Source organism: Pagrus pagrus, assembly GCF_965226575.1.
Source record: "Pagrus pagrus genome assembly, chromosome: 2".
Taxonomy (NCBI): Eukaryota; Metazoa; Chordata; class Actinopteri; order Spariformes; family Sparidae; genus Pagrus; species Pagrus pagrus.
In genome coordinates this window covers 16,326,044-16,344,381 of record NC_140186.1, presented here as the reverse complement: position 1 = coordinate 16,344,381, position 18,338 = coordinate 16,326,044, and the positions used below count along the sequence as shown (strand labels likewise).

At 40.5% G+C, this 18,338-nt stretch overlaps 1 protein-coding gene across 2 annotated transcripts in view; it reads left to right on the top strand.

Annotated features, from left to right (window-relative positions):
* The window catches only part of tbc1d1 (TBC1 (tre-2/USP6, BUB2, cdc16) domain family, member 1), a 52,210-nt gene extending 47,631 nt beyond the window's left edge, over nucleotides 1-4,579 (top strand). For both annotated transcript variants that reach the window (XM_084366432.1, XM_084366433.1), the window contains 2 exons: nucleotides 2,186-2,362; nucleotides 2,450-4,579. In XM_084366432.1, coding sequence (XP_084222558.1) covers nucleotides 2,186-2,362; nucleotides 2,450-2,716 — 444 coding nt within the window. In that variant the 3' untranslated portion in view covers nucleotides 2,717-4,579. The remainder of the gene's footprint in view (nucleotides 1-2,185; nucleotides 2,363-2,449) is intronic.
* The last annotated feature ends 13,759 nt before the right edge of the window (nucleotides 4,580-18,338 follow it).

Sequence of the window (18,338 nt, the reverse complement as noted above, 5' to 3'; positions counted from 1 at the left end):
TTTACAACTCACAGCAGTGATAGATATTTGGTTTTATGACTAAACAAGAAAACAGAGAGTGATACATTGCTTGAGTGACAGGTGCTACCACACCCTCTCCTCATAACAGCTGATGGGTGGAGTATCAGGTGAAGTCATTTAACCTTTAAACTCAAATGTCAGTGTTTGAACAAAGTGGAAAACTACCGTATAACAATAACATCAGGCTCACGTCCTGAATGACTCCAATAATTAAACATACCAGAGACTACTGCAGGGAACATAATGTTTTTATGAGTCAGATAGAACATTTACTATTTACGTGTACAGTAATGGACGTTGTCTTGAGATAGGAGGAGCTAATATGTGTTTGATGTGTCATGGACAGGTAGGGTGATATTATGCTTCCGTACACTTCAGTTAAGAAGTATGCATTCAACTTATAATTTACATGAGATAACCAAAGGGTGTTGCGTCATGCTCTAGTTTGCCGGTACTTTCCCTCAAGTGCCACTAATCACATCAGTTTGTCTATATGTTAACAGTGGTGTGAGTCACAGTTTCAGCAAAAAAAAAAGAAACAAAACAGGGAGTTTACTCACAGGATGTCTATGATCTATGAGGCAATAATATAGATTTTTTTAGATGAAGTACAACAGCAATCTGCTCCAAACACCTCAGGGGAAATACCTGTTTCACGCAACCTTTTGTTACTAGTTTTGGCTGTCATTCCTATCAGCATTGATAACATTGTACTTAACAGCTTAGGATGATGACTGATGATGATGTCAGATGATTTTATGTTAAGGTATCTTTGAGTTACAAAAAAACCCACAGGTTAGCCAAACTTGTTTTGAAGAGAAGCCAAAGGCAAATGCTGATGGCAGTACCTTATCATTACTACCTGTCTGATATAAACACTTTGGCTTCTGTACTTGCTATAGTTGAGAAATAAGGGGGCATAACTAACATTTCTGGTGTGTTCATATATTGCTTTTATTTACTTTTTTATTATTATCACACTAAACCTAAAACGATTTGGGAGATCTAACAAAACACATGTTTGGTCATAACTCCAGATCTAATATGCTAATTATGACAACATTTCACACAAATGTCTGCTGGGATAAAATGATGAAGTGATGGTATTTAATATCCAAAATGTCACAAAAGTAAAAAAAAAAATGTCTGGCCATTTCTAAGGAACAGTAGGGGAGATTGTGACCATATTTAACATTTAGGCCGATGCTGAATTGGTGACACTCTTCTCAGGTATCCACCTTAAAACTGTGGTGATTGAATGGACCATCTTTGCTGCCGGGTTGAAGATGTGTGTGCAGCATCACTGCAGCAACATCCATAATTAAAGCATTGTAGTCCAGCTCATTATTTCTGCTCATCTTGAACTTTAGGTGATTATTGTTGCACCATATGACAAGGCTCTCTGAGTCCTCTGCACCTCTTTGTAAAAATAGTCTTTAAGTGAAGACAGCATGTTTCTCACTGCGAATTACTCACTGCAAACATGCATGTAGAATATAGTGGTAACTTACTTTTTGCAAGTAAAAGTACACTTAATACCTTTTATTGAATTCCTTGAAAGTCTTTATTACAAAGGCTGTATTATATGTCTGCACAGTCATGGATGTAAAGTGCAACTTGACTGGTTTGCAGAGGCGTACAACCATGAGGCGATGAATTTAGTATCAAATAAAGGTCAATGATCAAAGGTGCTCTCTGCAGTCAAGGACCACTACCTATGCAAATGAGAGGGACAAATTCAAAGCACTCTGAGTCCTGAGTGTAATTAAAAAGCCTAGCTGACACCATTGCATTTCAGTTTAAAGCCAAAACGCTGATAAAGACTTTCAGCAGAAACAGTTTGTTGATCTTTCTTATCCTTACAGACTTTGTTGTAACTAAATTGTGTTCTTAAATATCAGCAATTATTTTTGTCTTATTTATTACACAGGTGTGACCTATAGATTGTCTTCAATAGTTTTGTTTTGTTTAATAAAGCATATACATGTAAATGGTCTCAATGTACAATGTTAGATAATCCAGCCACATTTAACGGTTTGGGTCAGTCTTTCTTCTAATAAGAGTGTTTTGTTTTGTTTTTTTAAACAAAGAGTTTCTGAACTGAGACGAGGTTCACTGTTCACTCTATTGGCTAATATGCATTTATTAATGTGGATCCCCATAGGTTTGTGAGATGGATGTCTCCAAGCAGCTGCAGGCCTATGAGGTGGAGTACCACGTCTTGCAGGATGAGCTGCTCGACACGCCCCCAACCCTCAACCAACACCAGCGAGCTGCACAGCTGGAGAGGACCAATCAGAGCCTCCGACAGCAGAACCTCGACCTGCTGGAGGAGCTGCAGGTACACACACACACACACACAAATAAAGTCATAAATTACCCTTTGTTTTCTTTTGTTCATGTTTAACCATCTCCCTCACCCACCCAGGTGTCACACGCTCGCGTCTGCAGCCTGGAGAGCCGAGTGGAGGCTTTGGCCCAGTCAGAGGTCCAGCTGAGGGAGCAGGTTTCTGCACTGGAGGAAGAGAAGAAGCAGCTAGCGAGCACCGTCACACGTCTCCAGGACCTCCTCAAAGGCCTCGGTATACACACCTCCCCTGATGGACACGGACTCTCTCCACCCTCTGAAAGACATGCAGCGAACAGGACTGTGGACTCCCTCCCCCACCCTTTGGCTCTTCCAGAGGGTTCTTAAACTGCACCTAATAATCTTCCAAATGTTAAGGTCAACCGGAGGAGGAGTCGGATGGAGTAGGCCCAGGAAGAGAAGGTCGTGTGAGACGTCAAGGCGGCTCACTACCTCGACCTTTGTCCTCTTCCCAGCTCGTGAATGTTTTACTAAAAAGAGGAACAACAGAAAAGGAGGAGAATAATGGGAATATAAAAAAAGGGGGATGTGGTTAAAAGGATGGCAGTATTATCCCGGAAGTGCCCTCTTCCCTCCCTATAGCAAATATAAATGAACATGTGATTTGACAAACAATCCCCGAAGATAGCACTGTCCCACTGGGCCTCTACTGTACAAACAAAACAGTTACATTTGCACCTGTACTTGTATGTTTGTGTCTTTGAATGTGTGTGAGTGTCTTCACTCGTGTTTTATGCTCCTGAAAGAGTGTGGATGTGTCGGATGCAACAAGGTTAAAAAAGCCAAAGAATGTCCAAAATAAAGGATAAGTCATCTAAAAATGTACATTCAGTCATTATCTACTCACCCTCATGCCGATGGAAAGTCAGGTGAAATTTTGTAGCCCACAAAACATTTCTGGAGTTTCACAGCACAAAGAAACAGCGTTGCAGTATTCTCCTAAACAACTGAAGAAGACTGGGACACCCAAACCAAACATAAAATGACAGCTTGTCTGGTGTTATGCAAGTCTCCAGAGGCCCAGAGATCCCGCGTTGATTACACACTTTTTTAAGATAAAAGCGTCACTGTAGCTGCTGAGCTAAAAGCCTTAGCATGCCCCTCATCTGAAGTGGGTGCACTTTTCAAATCTTTTTGGGATCCTGCGGCCTCCAGAATATTGCCAGACGAGCTGTACAGAGCCATTTTATATTTATTTATTTAGTCCCCATCTACTTCAGCTATTTAGGAGAACACTTTTTTCTTGTGAAGCTCCAGAAAAATTTTGTGCACATCGAAACTTAACCCGACCTTCCATCAGCACGGGGATGAGAAGATAATGACTGAATTTTCATTTTTGGGTGAACTTTTCCTTTAATGTAAAACGAACAAAGAACATGGTATTGATCATTAATACAAAGATGAAATGTTTCCAAAGAAAAAAAAAAGTATGTGTGACAAGAAAGTGAGATGAAGAGACAGGTGAAGAAATGACTTCATGACAAAATGTTTTGTTTTCCTGTTATAAAAGTCGAGTATGACAGAAGCTGAATGATGTCAGATCTTGTGTTATGGTGGTGCTCATATTCAGAGGTCAGAGGTGAACTAATTTTAACGTCTCCTCCATATTTTCAGTCTTCCGTAGTTCTTGTTTCCTGATCCTGTATGTTTCAAACTCCATTTAGTTACGGTAGTTCGCAGGAAGAGTAACACAATAAATCCAGTCCATTTCACATCCTGTTTTTTCACCTTTGAATACACGCCGATCCGTCTGTGTAGAAAGAGAATAGATGCGGTTTCAGCAGAAAGCTTTAAAAAAAAAAAAAAAGAAGCTGTGCCTTTCTAGTGAGGGGAAGTACAGACACAACAGATCAGTGACTTTAAATGGCTGAAAAACACACTTATGTCTGAAACTTCAAATAGGAAACCTCTGCTGTTGAGACAATCTGTCAACTATGAGTCATCTGCTGTATTCAACACACTGAATTCCTTCAAACTGAGCTGCAGCTCTGTGTGTATGTTAATGTGTAAACGTGTTACCGTGTGTGTGTGTGTGTGTGTCACTTCACTGATGGCAACAGATCTGTTGATTTAAACTGTAAAGATTGGTTGCTTTTACTCCAGACTCTCCTTGCACATGTGTTTTGTTTTAATTGATTATTTCTGTTATTGTTATTCTGTACTTTACAAAATACATTTCATATCCTCTCAGCACATCTGAGGCCAGTTTTTTTTTTTGTCTGTGTGTGTGTGTGTTCGCCTGCGTACAGTACGAACTCACAGGTGTCAGACTGTTAAAGATGGTGTAGATCGCACCCTCATGTCCAAACATGCCAGTCACTTTGAAAGCTATGGGCTTGATATAAGATTCCAGGCATACGGAAATGTGTATACTGTACACAGTATTTAAAACGCAGGCATGCATTTCTTTTCAGGAAGTTCTTGTGAGGTTGAAGGGACAAGCATGTTAGATCAAGTTGTGACAAGTTGTGACGCTAGTTAGTATTCATGTATATCTGTGTGTGTGTACACGACTGAAAAAGCAACAACAGCAGAACCTCTGCCAGAAAACTTATAACAATACACAATGAAATGAAAATTTGGCCTATGTTAGTTTTAGATAAAGAAAGGGCCTCTCAGGTCAGTGCATGACAAACTTCAGACACGTTAAAAGGGTCATTTAAATGTACGCTCCGCTGCAAATGCTCTGGTTTTTCCAGGTGATCATGTCTTTTTGTTTTGTTTGTTTTGTTAAAGCATGCATTTCCTCAAAGTCCAGCTCAGACTAACAGGAGTATACGATTACACAAGACTTTTTTCTCCTCGCATTCCTAAATCTGGTGAGGTCCTCTGAGTGAACCCATTAATCAACCAGCTGGTCAGGTCGGAGCCGCCTATTTAGGATGTTTCTGTGTGTGAAAAATAACTGATGACGGCCATGTCAGGTATTCTGTTTGTGTGTCCAACAGGAACAAACATGTTCTTCTTTAAAAAATGTTTATTTCTTTGGTAAAGAACAGTTTATACACTTTACTGTGCTGTTAAATCATGATAAAGCCACCAGCTTTTATTTTCAAACAAAACACTGAAGTGGAAAAAAAGGCTTCATATCCACACAGTCGCTCAAAGAGGTCAACATGAGCAAGCCAGGGGGTTGAGGCCTCTCTTGACACGTGTCCCAGTTCCATACTTATAGTATGGTGTGTCTGTAGTCAGTATTAAAGATATCAGTATACATAAAGAAGACATGCTCATTTTCAGGTTATACTTTTATTTTGGGTTACTACTAGAATAGGTTTGCATGCTTTAGTGTTCAGTACTTTATCCCCCCTGACTGTTTTAGCTCCTGTCTCTCAAGGTGGGACGACTGACGAGGCGTTTCAAGAGCAATGTTTTCTGTAGGAGATAGGAGCTCCGGTTGGTGACTTTTTTACTTTCAAGATCTTTAACATGCGTCTTAAATCTCCTTTAAGCTTCACAAATCCACATTTAAATATTAACAAACAATACTAACAATGTCAATTGACTGAATATAATGCAAAAAGGTTGCTCAGCTTTTTGTTTCACGTTCGAGCATCATCATTGAGCGTGGCAGGTTGTGCGGGCCAAACCTGCCAACTGGACTCAATTGCATAGACATAAAACAAAACAGAGTAGCGGAAGATGTGATGTGTGGACCGATGATGCTCCTCTGTCAGTCATCAAAAGCTCTAGAGACCCGCTTTATACAACCTGCTCAGCCCCAAACGGTGGACGGACACAGACAGTGACTAGCTGGTGAACACAGTGAAGCATTTAGCAGCTAAAGAGTGAACTTTTTCCCTGTGTTAAGTCTGTACATGACTGTTTGACCTATACTCATACTATACTGTGTAACTGTCAATCATTTGACAGTTGTTAAAAGTCATACTCTCATCTCTTTTCCTACATTTGCTGTCTGAATCTCTGTCACTGTCAAATGAAGGCAAAAAAACGTAATAAAAAACATATGTCAGCTTCATAAGTGCGGCTCTGTAAACAACCTTTGACCTGCCCTGCCCTGGATGAGGGTGAGACAAAAGACTTTCCCTGCAGGGATCAAACAAGAATCACATTGTTATTAACTGCAGACCATCATTAGCCAGTGAACTCTTGCACTGATTGCTCTGCTTTAAAGTCGCAGCTTAAGTCTTGATCCAAACTAAACACTCGAGCTGAATGGAGATTTCCATGGAGCAGCAACAAAGGGAGTCAAGTTCTCCACATGACACACAGAAGGCGGACACACCCGCCTCCACTAATGAGACTGATCAGCAGGTAAACTGCATGACTGCTTGATATGTCACCACGCCCTGCAGACCACCACAATCTGCCTCACTGAAGCTCTGTGCAGCTAATCTGTGATGATCTCTTGGGTGCTTATGTGGATTTTCATAACCCTTGACCAAGCTGCCCTGCCCATCTCATGTGTGTCTGTTAAAGGCTCAGTTGTCATGCAGTGTTGTAAGAGTGCAGATGTACAGTGTGTGTGTGTGTGCACCTGCTGTGTCAGAGCTCCTGCTGTTACAGGTTGAGAGGTCACAAGCATCTTGTCTGTTCAGGAGCGATGGGTTTATGCATGACTGTGGTCGAAACTGCATCTGTGGGCAGATTTTCTTAATTCTTTGGTTGAGTGATCAAAGAGGGAGCAGGATCACTCGTCACTGTACAGTGTGTGTGTCTACATGTGTGCGTGTGTGTGTGTTTATTTGTCTCTCTGCCAGGCCAAGCAGACTGCAAGAGGTTGTGTCGTTGCCTGGAGTTTTGTTTTATTTGACTTGGCATCTGCTTGCCCTTCCACACTCCACCTCAGCCCTGCCCTGCTCCACCCTGCCCTGTGCTCCACCACATGCCTGAATCCTCCTCCAGCCCCGATCCAACACACCCTGAGTGAGCCTGAGGGACGGCTTTTTCGAGCTGAGGAATTGGTAATTACATATTTTGATTATACATGAGTAGTTTGAAGCAGTATACGTACGTGGTATCAGATGTTATCAAGCTCTGGTTCCCCTTCAGCAGCTCTTAGAGGTGTGTCTTAAGCACAGCTGTGTTTTGAGCTTTATCAGCAAGCACACATGCACACAATGATAATGCTATCATGAAGATTTTTCAGGAATAACGTTCACCATCTTAGTTTAGTGTGTTAGCATGTTAACATTTGCTAATCAGCACTAAACTCAAAGGTCGATGGGATAGTTAGTTATGAAAAGTTAAGGAGACGCCAAACCACAAAAGTCAGCCTAATAGTAGCACTCGAGTAAAACAGTTTTTAAGTTTTTACTCAATGGTGGGACTAGAGGAGAAGTCAGGTGACTGGCAAGATAATTAGGGTTCATCCTCGGCCAACCTCGTTGATGTATTTTACTCTGGACCAAAGTGGTGGACCCACCATTGTCATATCCTCTGCTAGCAGAGTTAATTTTTTGCTAAGGCTGTGTCCCTATCAGCTCACCTTTACACACCAACAAATAACTGAAGTAATTTATATGTATGTAATCATTAATGATGCTTTGTTTAAGGACATATATGGGCACATTATGTGCAAAGACTGGTCAGTACAAAAGGTCTCAGTAACAGCTCATAAAGTGCTACCACAGCTCTAAACGTTGATAAGCAGCTACTTAAACTGAAGCACCTGGATAATTCAGAGTGATGGAGGCCATAAAGTCAGCTCCTGATTATACTGAGCCTGTGACAGCTTCATGAGGCTGCTTCTCTCAGTGTACCTTGAGGCTGACATCAGTCTTAGCAGTTGAACCTGTTGAACATTAAACTGAATAAATGTATGTTTTGTTTGAACAGTCAGGATTTGACATGAAGATTTTAAAGTTGTACTGGGATCGGGCTCATCAGTCTCGGTGAAAACCTCTGCCGCACAGGAAATTGTACATTTCATAATAAAATACAACAAGAGAGGAAACAGAAGAATCTAAAAAAACCAATGAACATTAAGCATTTCAGTATATTTATATTTTTTGTTGAAAATTCTTATTTCAACAAAATTCTTACAAACACAATAGATCTTGAACTCTCATGTTGCATATGTCCTACTTCTTTATTTCTGAAACATGCACAATATACTCATATGTCACGCAAGCCTTTAACAGAAGCATTTAAGTTATCCCCTTTTGAAGATCCAATCAACATATTTGAACGTTCAGGCAAGTTTATTCTGCACTGCCGTCTGTGTGAACGTGTCAGTCAGCCATGAGTTATAGATGGAAATTAATCATTAATATAAATAAAACGGATCTTTTACGAAGAAATGCCAAAGTCTTGGCAGGGAAATTGCACGTGTCCCACCCTGTGCATTTCAACATCACTGTCTGTGTCAGCCTGTGTGTGTGTGTGTGTGTGTGTGTGTGTGTGTGTGTGTGTGTGTTTCATCACGATGCTCAGATGTTGCAGCTCCACAAGTCTTAACTGCTGGTTAACATGTCACAGTTGCATAATGTTGTGTTCAATGAATGATGCACACATTCCACTGTAATCAAAGTGTAACTTTGTGCACATGTACGTGCACACGCCCGAGTAACTTGTTTCTCAATTTATCGAATATAAACACTTCTGTTTCTTTTTTTAGCTTCTGTTCTGTTTGATCAACAAGATCGACACTCCCGTCCTTACATCACGTGGTGACAAGAAGTGACCAGCTGCTGTACAAATAAACACCGTCAAGCATTTTGGAAATATATCTTATATATATGTTGGTCGCATTTTCAATTCGTCCTGCATGTCGTGTTGATTAGAAGGTGAGTGTTTGAGGTGATAAACAGTGTTGTAAATTAAAGGAGCAGATATGAAGATAAAAGTGGGTTTGAGGTTATGGCAGGCAGGTGGCATTACAGAGAGCAATGATTTATGACTGCTCGTATCTGAGCTGATTAACACTTGTGAAATCAAAAGTTATAAAAAAATATGATCTTTATTGAGCCAAACCCTCTATAATTATTTGACAATACAGGTTAGTTATTATAACCAATGAACAGGATACACATCCTGTTCGGTTAATATGCTGTTTCCTTAAAAGTAATAGAGTGTCTCCACTCTCAGAAAAAGTAGTGTACTAAAAATACTATTATGCAAAAAAGGACTGTAAGATATTAACAAAATATACTACACGAACTGTGAAAAGTATTTAACGTATAAAGAAAAAAGGACGTGCAGTTCTTAAAGCAGATTTACCCGGAAACGTGTGGACAGCCATTTCATAAAACAAAGACAATCAATGGTTTGTCCATGTCATCTGAAACAACGCATAAACAAGTTTTCTGACGCCCACAGCTTCATTTCAAAACTGTAACAAATGACTGTTTGAATCTGTTTCCTGATGAGACAACACTCAGGTTAAGGTTTGGGGTTTAGGCACAATAACGACTGGTTAGATTGATCATGAGTTAAAATGTAGTTAAGGTTCGAGAACAATCATGGTGCTTGAAAGAGCAACAAAACAAAAATCTGTATGTTGACCCTACTATGCCTCCTACACTGACTTAATGACTTCATAACAATGTCACCTGACTTCCTTCTTTGCTCCCGTCATAATCGAAACGGCCACTAGAGAGCTTTGTCACCTCAACGTGAATGTTTAGGGAGACTTGCTCAAGCAAGTGACACTGCTGCGGTTTTAATTTGTAAACGTATACTGCGAGAATAAATGTCGACGTGTTGATTACACAGAAACACAATGCAACTCTGAACCAACTTAAATGTTGGCAGTAATTCAAATATTTCCTGCAAGTGAACAAGAGAGCAATATGTATATTCAAGCTTCACTGAAACAATTAGGCAAACAAATTGCAGTTGTGATATATTGGCTCTCAAATCATTTGATCACAGTCTCTCTGCACATTCTTCTGTAACGGGTCGAAGTTCTTATCACGCATACAGTACACGCTTTATAAATACATACATACAGTAGCAACAACAGGAATATATGACTTTATCACATAGCCTATAGTTCTGTGTTTTAAAGGTTAAGCCAGTAGCCAGGACACAAGACCACAGTGTGCTGCGGAGCCTCCACCGGTGACCTCAGAGTGAGAGAGGCCCAGATTATGAAAGAGGCAGATTGTAGTCGTCCTGCTGAGTCACAGACTGCTAACATGGAACAGCAGGCTGAGCAGAGAAAAGACATCCTCACTGGAAAACTGAGAGGGATGATGTTACAGGATTTTTTATGTGTATGCGTGTGTGTGTGTGTGTGTGTGTGTGTTAATGTATGTGTGTAAGGGTGTTTCTGTTTGTTGTAGAAGGTCAGGCGCCACAGTTTGGGTGTGACCACCGCTGTCCTGTCAGCACATCGAGTGTCCACAAAGCTCCTCCCTTTACCCCCCGCTCTCTCTCTCTCGCTCTCTCTCTCTCTCTCTCTCTCTCTCTCCCTCACCTCTCTCACCCTCTTTCTTCCTCCCTTCCTCAGAGCCAGGGTGTAACCAAGACTCTACTTGTCAGTTATTCAGATCTGTAAAAGGAGAGGGGGGTCTTTGTGTGTGTGTGCGTGTGTGTGTGCGTGTGTGTGTGTGTGTGCGTGTGTGTGTGTGTGTGTGTGTGTGCATTCGTGGGTGTGTGTCTGTGTGTGAGCGACAGAGAGGCAGAGACAGCAGGCAGGTTTTCTTGAACAATAAAGCTGTCTGTTGGTTATTTCTGAACTCTGGAGAGGAAGCACTACTCCCTGCAGGGTGGGGAGACGATTCACAGAGCCCCCACCCAACATGCACACACACACACACGCATGCACAGTGCCCGCAAATACGCACACACATTGATCCAGAGAAACAAGTCGCACACACACACACACACACACACACACACTGGCTATCTTTTAGGTCTGTTTCACTGTCGTGCCCCACCCTTCTTGTACAAGAATTGGTAATTGTGTCATGGAAGGACTCATCTAAGATAAAGCGGGGCATTATTCCAGCTCAGCTTTGAATAACTGTGTAACGTCCCTCAGGCCTGTTCTGTATGCTGTGCTGTTCTCTAATTCTGGATCAAGGTGTGCTGTAGGTTGACTACTATGTAAGGAGTTAGAGGCAATCTTTAATTATAGTTTATACATACTGTTGCATTGTATATGTCTGTAGAAAGAGGCAGTGAATTACTGCAGCGACGTGCACTTAATGTTCTGTAACATGAATGTATGCATGAGCTAAAGAAAGACATAATGTCTCTAAATCTGGAGGTTATTTTGCTTTGATCTTGAGTAACAAGAAATAAAAGAAAAATCATAATTCAGATTGTATTTGGGATGTTTCTCGCTGAAATGCACTTTAGAAGTTGAACTTGTACCGTCCACCTTTAACATTGGCTACATTGACCCCCTACCTTCGACTATGAACCAGATATTTTCCTACACGGCTGATAATCTTAAACTCTGATGATTTAACCAAAAGAGTTTCATGCCAGTCGAATCTATTGAATTGCTACAACTGTGAGTCAGGTAACATCGTCTAATGGAAAAATGAACGGGACTTTTAGTTCAGGAACAGGGGATACCCAAAATTCTTCCTCCTTCGCAAATGTAGATCATCATCATTTTGTTTTATTCATATGCATGCAGAAATATGTCTTTCAAGAATCAGTACTTTATAGTAACACATGTACAGTGAAGCTATGCTAATGATGCTATTTAGCTAACGTTAGTCATTTAATTTGACATTACTAACATAAAGTTATGTATTTTGAGATGTAGTAGTTTATTATTATACAGGTCAGATATATTACATAAAACATACCTCCTCTACTCTAACTTCTACATGTGACAGTTCTTTAGGTGGAAATATTTGGGAGGAGATAATCTATGTAAGAATCAATTTATTGCGGTGCAATCTATTTTCATTTAGTGATGTTTTGATAAACACAACTATGGACTATGGGTTCAAATTAACTGTTTAGCTAACCCCGGCTGTTGTTAAATGTCAGTGTTGATTAATGTACACTGTCCCCTGTAAATAAACAAATAAAAAAATAACAAGGTTAAGTTTGAATGTATGAGCAGCTGGTGTGACCGCCTACAGAAGACACGTGTATTGACTGTTTCTTTCACTGATAAGCTTCTGGAAAAGAGCCGAAAACGAGACAAAGAGAATGACTGTCGTCTGACAGGAGGGGTCGTAGGTCAAATACAGGTAGGCTCAAGGTTTAAGGTTTAAAGTTCAGCTTTATTGTCATTATGCAATACAGGATTGCTCACCGAAATCCCCCTTCATGCTACACACAGAATGTATAAACGGGGGCGCGGCTGAGTACATAATCCTGGGGGGCCCTGGTGTTCAACAGTAGCGAAGATGTGGCCCCCAATCCAACCTCTCTGGTGTCTGTTCGTGAGGAAGTCCAATCTCCAGTTGCAGAGTGTGGTACTCAAGCTCCAAAGTGCTGAGCTTGAAGATTGTGTTAAAAGTTGAGCTGAAATTTGATTTTATTGAGTGTTAGTCTGTTTTATGGGTAGTAAATGGGTTCAGTATTTGCAGCAAAACAGACAAACATCCCAAACATGGGGCAGAGTTTTTGGGAGCTGTTTGCTGCTTTGTCTACGTGTGCTGTCTTTTTTCAATACTTCAAGGAAGTTCATTAGACTGGTCGAACCTGTGTTTAATGGGAGCAGCCAGCTTAATGGAAAATTAATTAACAGTAGAATGCACTCAGACACCCTCTAGGTTAACTTGGCATTTATGGCCACCGGAGGAGGTGTGGAGGTAATTTCAATTTGTAATTACGGAGAATTCTGTCAGAAGGTCGTTATCATGTTTGTCTGCCTGTTGGCAAGACGGCTCACCAATCAGATTCGATTGGGTGTGGTGAACACGCTGGCTTTGGACCAAGAGCCAATTTACTGAAGCAATGTTTGTGTCAATTGTCTTTAACAAACGAGGTAAGATTTTACAGTCATGAAGCTGGAGGAGATTTTACTTTTTAGATTGAAAAATGCAAATTTGTGGAAGTGAAATTTGAGAGAGGTCAAGGAGGCATATGGTTTATACTAAAAATCCAGATAAAAGGACCAATCCAAGAATTTTTTCTCACTTTCCCTAACATTGTGAGATATTGTGTTTCTTCAACATTTTCACTACTTTCTGAGGTAATACTGCATGGATCATCACAGATAGCTACGACAGTGTACAATGTGATGCATATCCAAATAAAATCCAGGGCCGGATCCAGCAGATTAAAATATGCTTCGTTTGATGTTGATAAAGCATGATTGAATTAAAGAAGACTGTTAGGCTTTGGCGGGGGTATGCACTCTACTGAGTGTCATTCTAGTCACAAATAAAGTAGAGAAAATAAACAAATAGGGAAAAAAGATAAGGCAAGAAAAGATAGGTAGAACGTTATTGATCCTGAAGGAAATTCTTGCCAGAGAATACTCAAATATACAGTAAAATCAGAATCAAACACAAAACTACAATAGACTAATAATAAAAAGCATAAAAGGAGTAAATGCTGACAGCAATGCCTAATAGAATAACAATGAAAATAAGTAAACTACAACAAATAAACTAAATATAAAAGGTAGTACAACATATGTACAAAACACTGATGGACCGATATGGATAAAGATATTTTTCATATTCCCTCCATGATCACATTCAAGAAATCATGATGGGTGATCTCTCATGGACAGAATCTACGGTCTGAAATGCGACAAATTAAAAACACTGACGAGTTTTGTTAACTATGTATTGAATGTATCGCTACAGAAATAGCCTCTCGCTTCTTGCACATTGAACATAATTTGTAGGGAGGCTTGACAGACACTGGCATGCTGATGTTTCAGGCTCTGCCCTCCTTCATCATTAACCTGGTGTGAGTGATCCTATCGAAAACTCAACTCCACCACACAAGCATGAATCAGCACTGTCACATCAAAACCTGCCACACTGCTAAATCACTTTCCACCGAAACTATAAGTGAGGTCTGAAACACGTTCATTAGTAAGGAGTGTCAAGCCTCCTGCCGTGGTTCAAAGCGAATCTGGTTTATCAATTGTCAACAAGCAACAATTATTAACAATTAGAAATAGATTTATGATGGCACAGCCAACTAGGGTGGACACACCTTGCCGTGATCCTCCCAATACACCTGTTTAGATGCCACAGGAATTTTGGAACCCAGCAGAGTTTTTCTGAAAAGGCGCTGCCAGTGAAAAAACGCAGATATGAACGATTACTTTGTTTGTTCTTACGGTGTTTTGAATGCGGTTACGCCATACTGTCTGCCTGTCTGGATATAGACAGAGATGTGATTGTTCCTCAGGGAGATGCTACTATTCTATAACATAGCCCAGAGTGAGAGTCGGTTGCCATCATCACACAAACACGCATAGTATTCTTCTAATGTATTGCCGGGGAAAGAAAACAGATCATTATCTCGCTCTGTCACGCTAATAGTTTATGGTAGCCATTTTTATGGAAGCCAGAGCTCCACACAGCTGCCTCTCAGCTGTCAGATAAGGCTGGAAATCAGCCAGAGATCATATTCTGACATTCTCCAAAATTCATTATCCCTTCATGTATGAGTGTTACTCAATCTGTTTAATAGGGATCAAGTGAAACCCAGCAGATGTTTAGACTCTTTGAGCGTCTTCTTCTCCTTTTTCTGATTCTTTGGCAGCCTGTCCTGCCTACCGGCGGGAAACAGAGGCACCGATACAGGTTTGTCGTTTATGATTTGTCTTAACAAAGCTTATCAGTCAAGAATCAAGGTAGAGAACAAAGAGAAAGGTGTGTCTCTTCTGTGCATTTTATGATGCGTTTTGATATTGTGAAATGGAACATTTTACATAATGAGCTGAGAAAAGCAGAGAAATACATGATTTTAAAACAGGGTGTGGAGACAACTTGTCACTTCAAATCCAGCGACCTGTCCAAACCACAGCTGACATCAGCATGCCAGGACATCTGCCATGCCATTCTGTCTATTTTACCTGTGTGTGTGTGTGTGTGTGTGGTGTGTGTGTGTGTGTCTTCTGCCAGCAGCATGCCCCCTCAGAGAAGGTCCACCCAAGTGACAATTATGGTTTATCTTTTATAGCTCGGTCTGAACACACCCTTGTGCCCGCAAGTCACGCCCTGGACGCAAGGGTGTGTGTGTGTGTGTGTGTGTGTGTGTTTGTATGGGAAGTTGTTTGACTCACAACCCCAGTTTGTGTCCTTTAGGCCTTAGGCCATACTGAAATATTTCAACTAGTGCTAGATGCACTGGCAAATTGTAGACATTTCAAACATTCATGAACCCCAGGGATCAATCCTGATGGGTTTGGTCATTCCTGGACTTTCTTTCCAGGGTCACCTTGCATTCACATTTGTGGTTTTTAGTGGAATATCTCGACAACTATTGGATGCATTCATGGTCCCCAGAGGATGAATCCGGATGACTTTGGTGATCCCCTTAAATATCTGGACGGACATTGGGACATTTTTCATAATTCAAGAACAAACATGTTTGATAAGCTTACGTTAGCATTCAACCATTTCCTAGATAACCAAACTGTTTGTTTTAATCCAGGTTTCGCTTCCCATCTTGAATAATTATGTCCAAGATTCGTGTGTTGATATTTTAGAAGTACTTCACACCTTTCCTGTCGTAGCATGTGACGCCATCAAACAGTAATGTTAGCTCTGAAGTTGTTGAATGCTAACATTAGCAGTTTCTAATACGAGCTAACGGGTTATCAAATATGTTGTTTTACCTTCAAATATGGCCCGATGTGTTTCTGGAATTTCACTATCCTTTGTTATTTTAGTGGGTGATTGATCAGGAAACGATGAAATGACAATTATATGTCAGATTTCCAACGTTGATATGACTCGATACGACATTTGAGCTTCCCACCCTTTTAAGTGTTCCTGAGCCCACGTGGTAATATCCTTTAAACGATCACGTTTCACAAAGTGGTGAACCTCGGCCCGTCCTTGCTCCTGAACAACTGAGCCTGTCGAGGACGCCCCTTTCATACTCAATTATGACACTATCACCTGTTACCAACGACCCTGTTAGTCTGTTAAATCTTCCAGACTGTTTTTTTTGGAGCATTGCACAACTTTCACAGTCTATTGTTGCCCCTGTCCCAACTTGTTTGAAATGTGTTGTTGGGATCAAATTCAGAATAAACAGTGAAGCTTGTATTTATTTTGTCAGCTTGAGCACTTTACTCCACAAGTCATGGTTCGGAGTAGTCAAAGTTGTCACACTCTGAACACTCTACAGTAGTGAGCAGTGTCTTATTTTACATGAATATATAAAACTGCTCCCTGTCTATATAGTTCCATATTTATGACATTTTATATGAAACATTAAATGAGTTGAAGTAACGTCTTTATAAAGACAACATTTCACCTACCAGTGCCAGAAGACTTTGGAGAAATACCTCCACATTCATCAATATGGCCTCTCTTTCCACCTACAAATGATTAGGTTATCAAAATGATTACACAAATTTATGTTTTGTGACACACTGATGTTGTAAACTTTCATGTTGACGTTATCTACAGTCACGGCTTCTCACCTGTAACTCCACCACCGTCCCCTCCACTTGCTGATGTGAAGTCACATCATAAATATGAAGTGAGTGTATTAGGACTGGGCTGAGACGTACATGTGAAATGAAATTATGACACAATATAATACATAAAAGTAACCAACAAAAAGTGCCAATCAACTGACTTTATTGCAAAAAGTGTCCCCTTGTAAAAAAAAAAAAAAGAAGGAAAGAGGAAACAAAGTAAAATATCCCGCTGTTCATGGGAAAGTGCAAGGAATAAAGTTAAAAATTAAAAAACACAAACATTGCAAAAAAGTTAATAAATGAATCACTTTACAAATATGAATCTGTGAACTACCAGGAAGCTATTGTAAAATGCCTATCATTTTTTAATTAAAACCGAGCGTGACAACAGTTAATAGCTCAATTAATCCACAAACAAATGACTAAGAGGTAGTTCAGTGGCGCCTGGAAGCCTCTCTGTGTTTAGTCTGTTTGTAACCCCAGATCAGTGGAAAACCTGTTGTTTTCCATCAGGCACTCAGATTTGGCAGTCAGTGGAAGGCAACGACGGCACACTGATTTTGTCTGATTATTCTCGTTCACGTTAGGGCGATGCCACAGCAAGTTGGGAACAAACCAGAGGACTTGAACTGACTTGAACCAACAACCGACTGACTGGTGAATGACCCTCTGCACGGCTGGTTCATCTCAAACAAGTATACAGCATATTGACCGAATCACATCAGATATTTAAAGATCAGCATCCAGCAAATAATTCATTTACAGAACGTGTTGAGAACCTTGTTAAAGAAACTGAAACAAGTCCAGTTGCCCACGATACAGCCGTTAAAATCTTCCTTATCCAGACATTTATCAACAGATTACTCTACTTATTTACTTTTGCAGCAGCAGGTTGTGCAGAGGAATGAAGGTCTTATGTTTCACTTCACCTGCGGGTTTTGAGAGGCCTGTAGTTCCAGTGAAATCATACCTGGCATCTGCCTTCTGTCAATCTCTCTGCCTTCCACAGAACTATGATCCCGCATCGCATTTTTCATTGTTGACGTAGGATTGTCGTGCCAGTGCCAACATCACACCAGTGCAGGTTTATTGTGTTATAATGCCTGTTGTGCTAAAAATTGCACCTCCTCATCTGTCTTTGAATTTTTAAGCTCAATTTTTCACCATTAAATAAAGACATGATATGTTCCTGCTGATCTGATTTGTTGTGAATCTGATGGTTACACACTTGGATGGTCTGGATGTCTCCCACAGAAGATATCTGTCACATTGTTGTGACTCCTCTGACTGACTAATCTCTCTGGGCAGTAAAAAAGTAAGTGCCGGTTGTTAGATGAAAGAAAGAAGAGTTAAGTGTAATCTAATCTTTGAAGTCAGTGCAGCTGTAGGTGGTAAAGAAGACTTGGTTTTTCAGTCTTGTGCAAACAGAATATAACCCAGGAGATG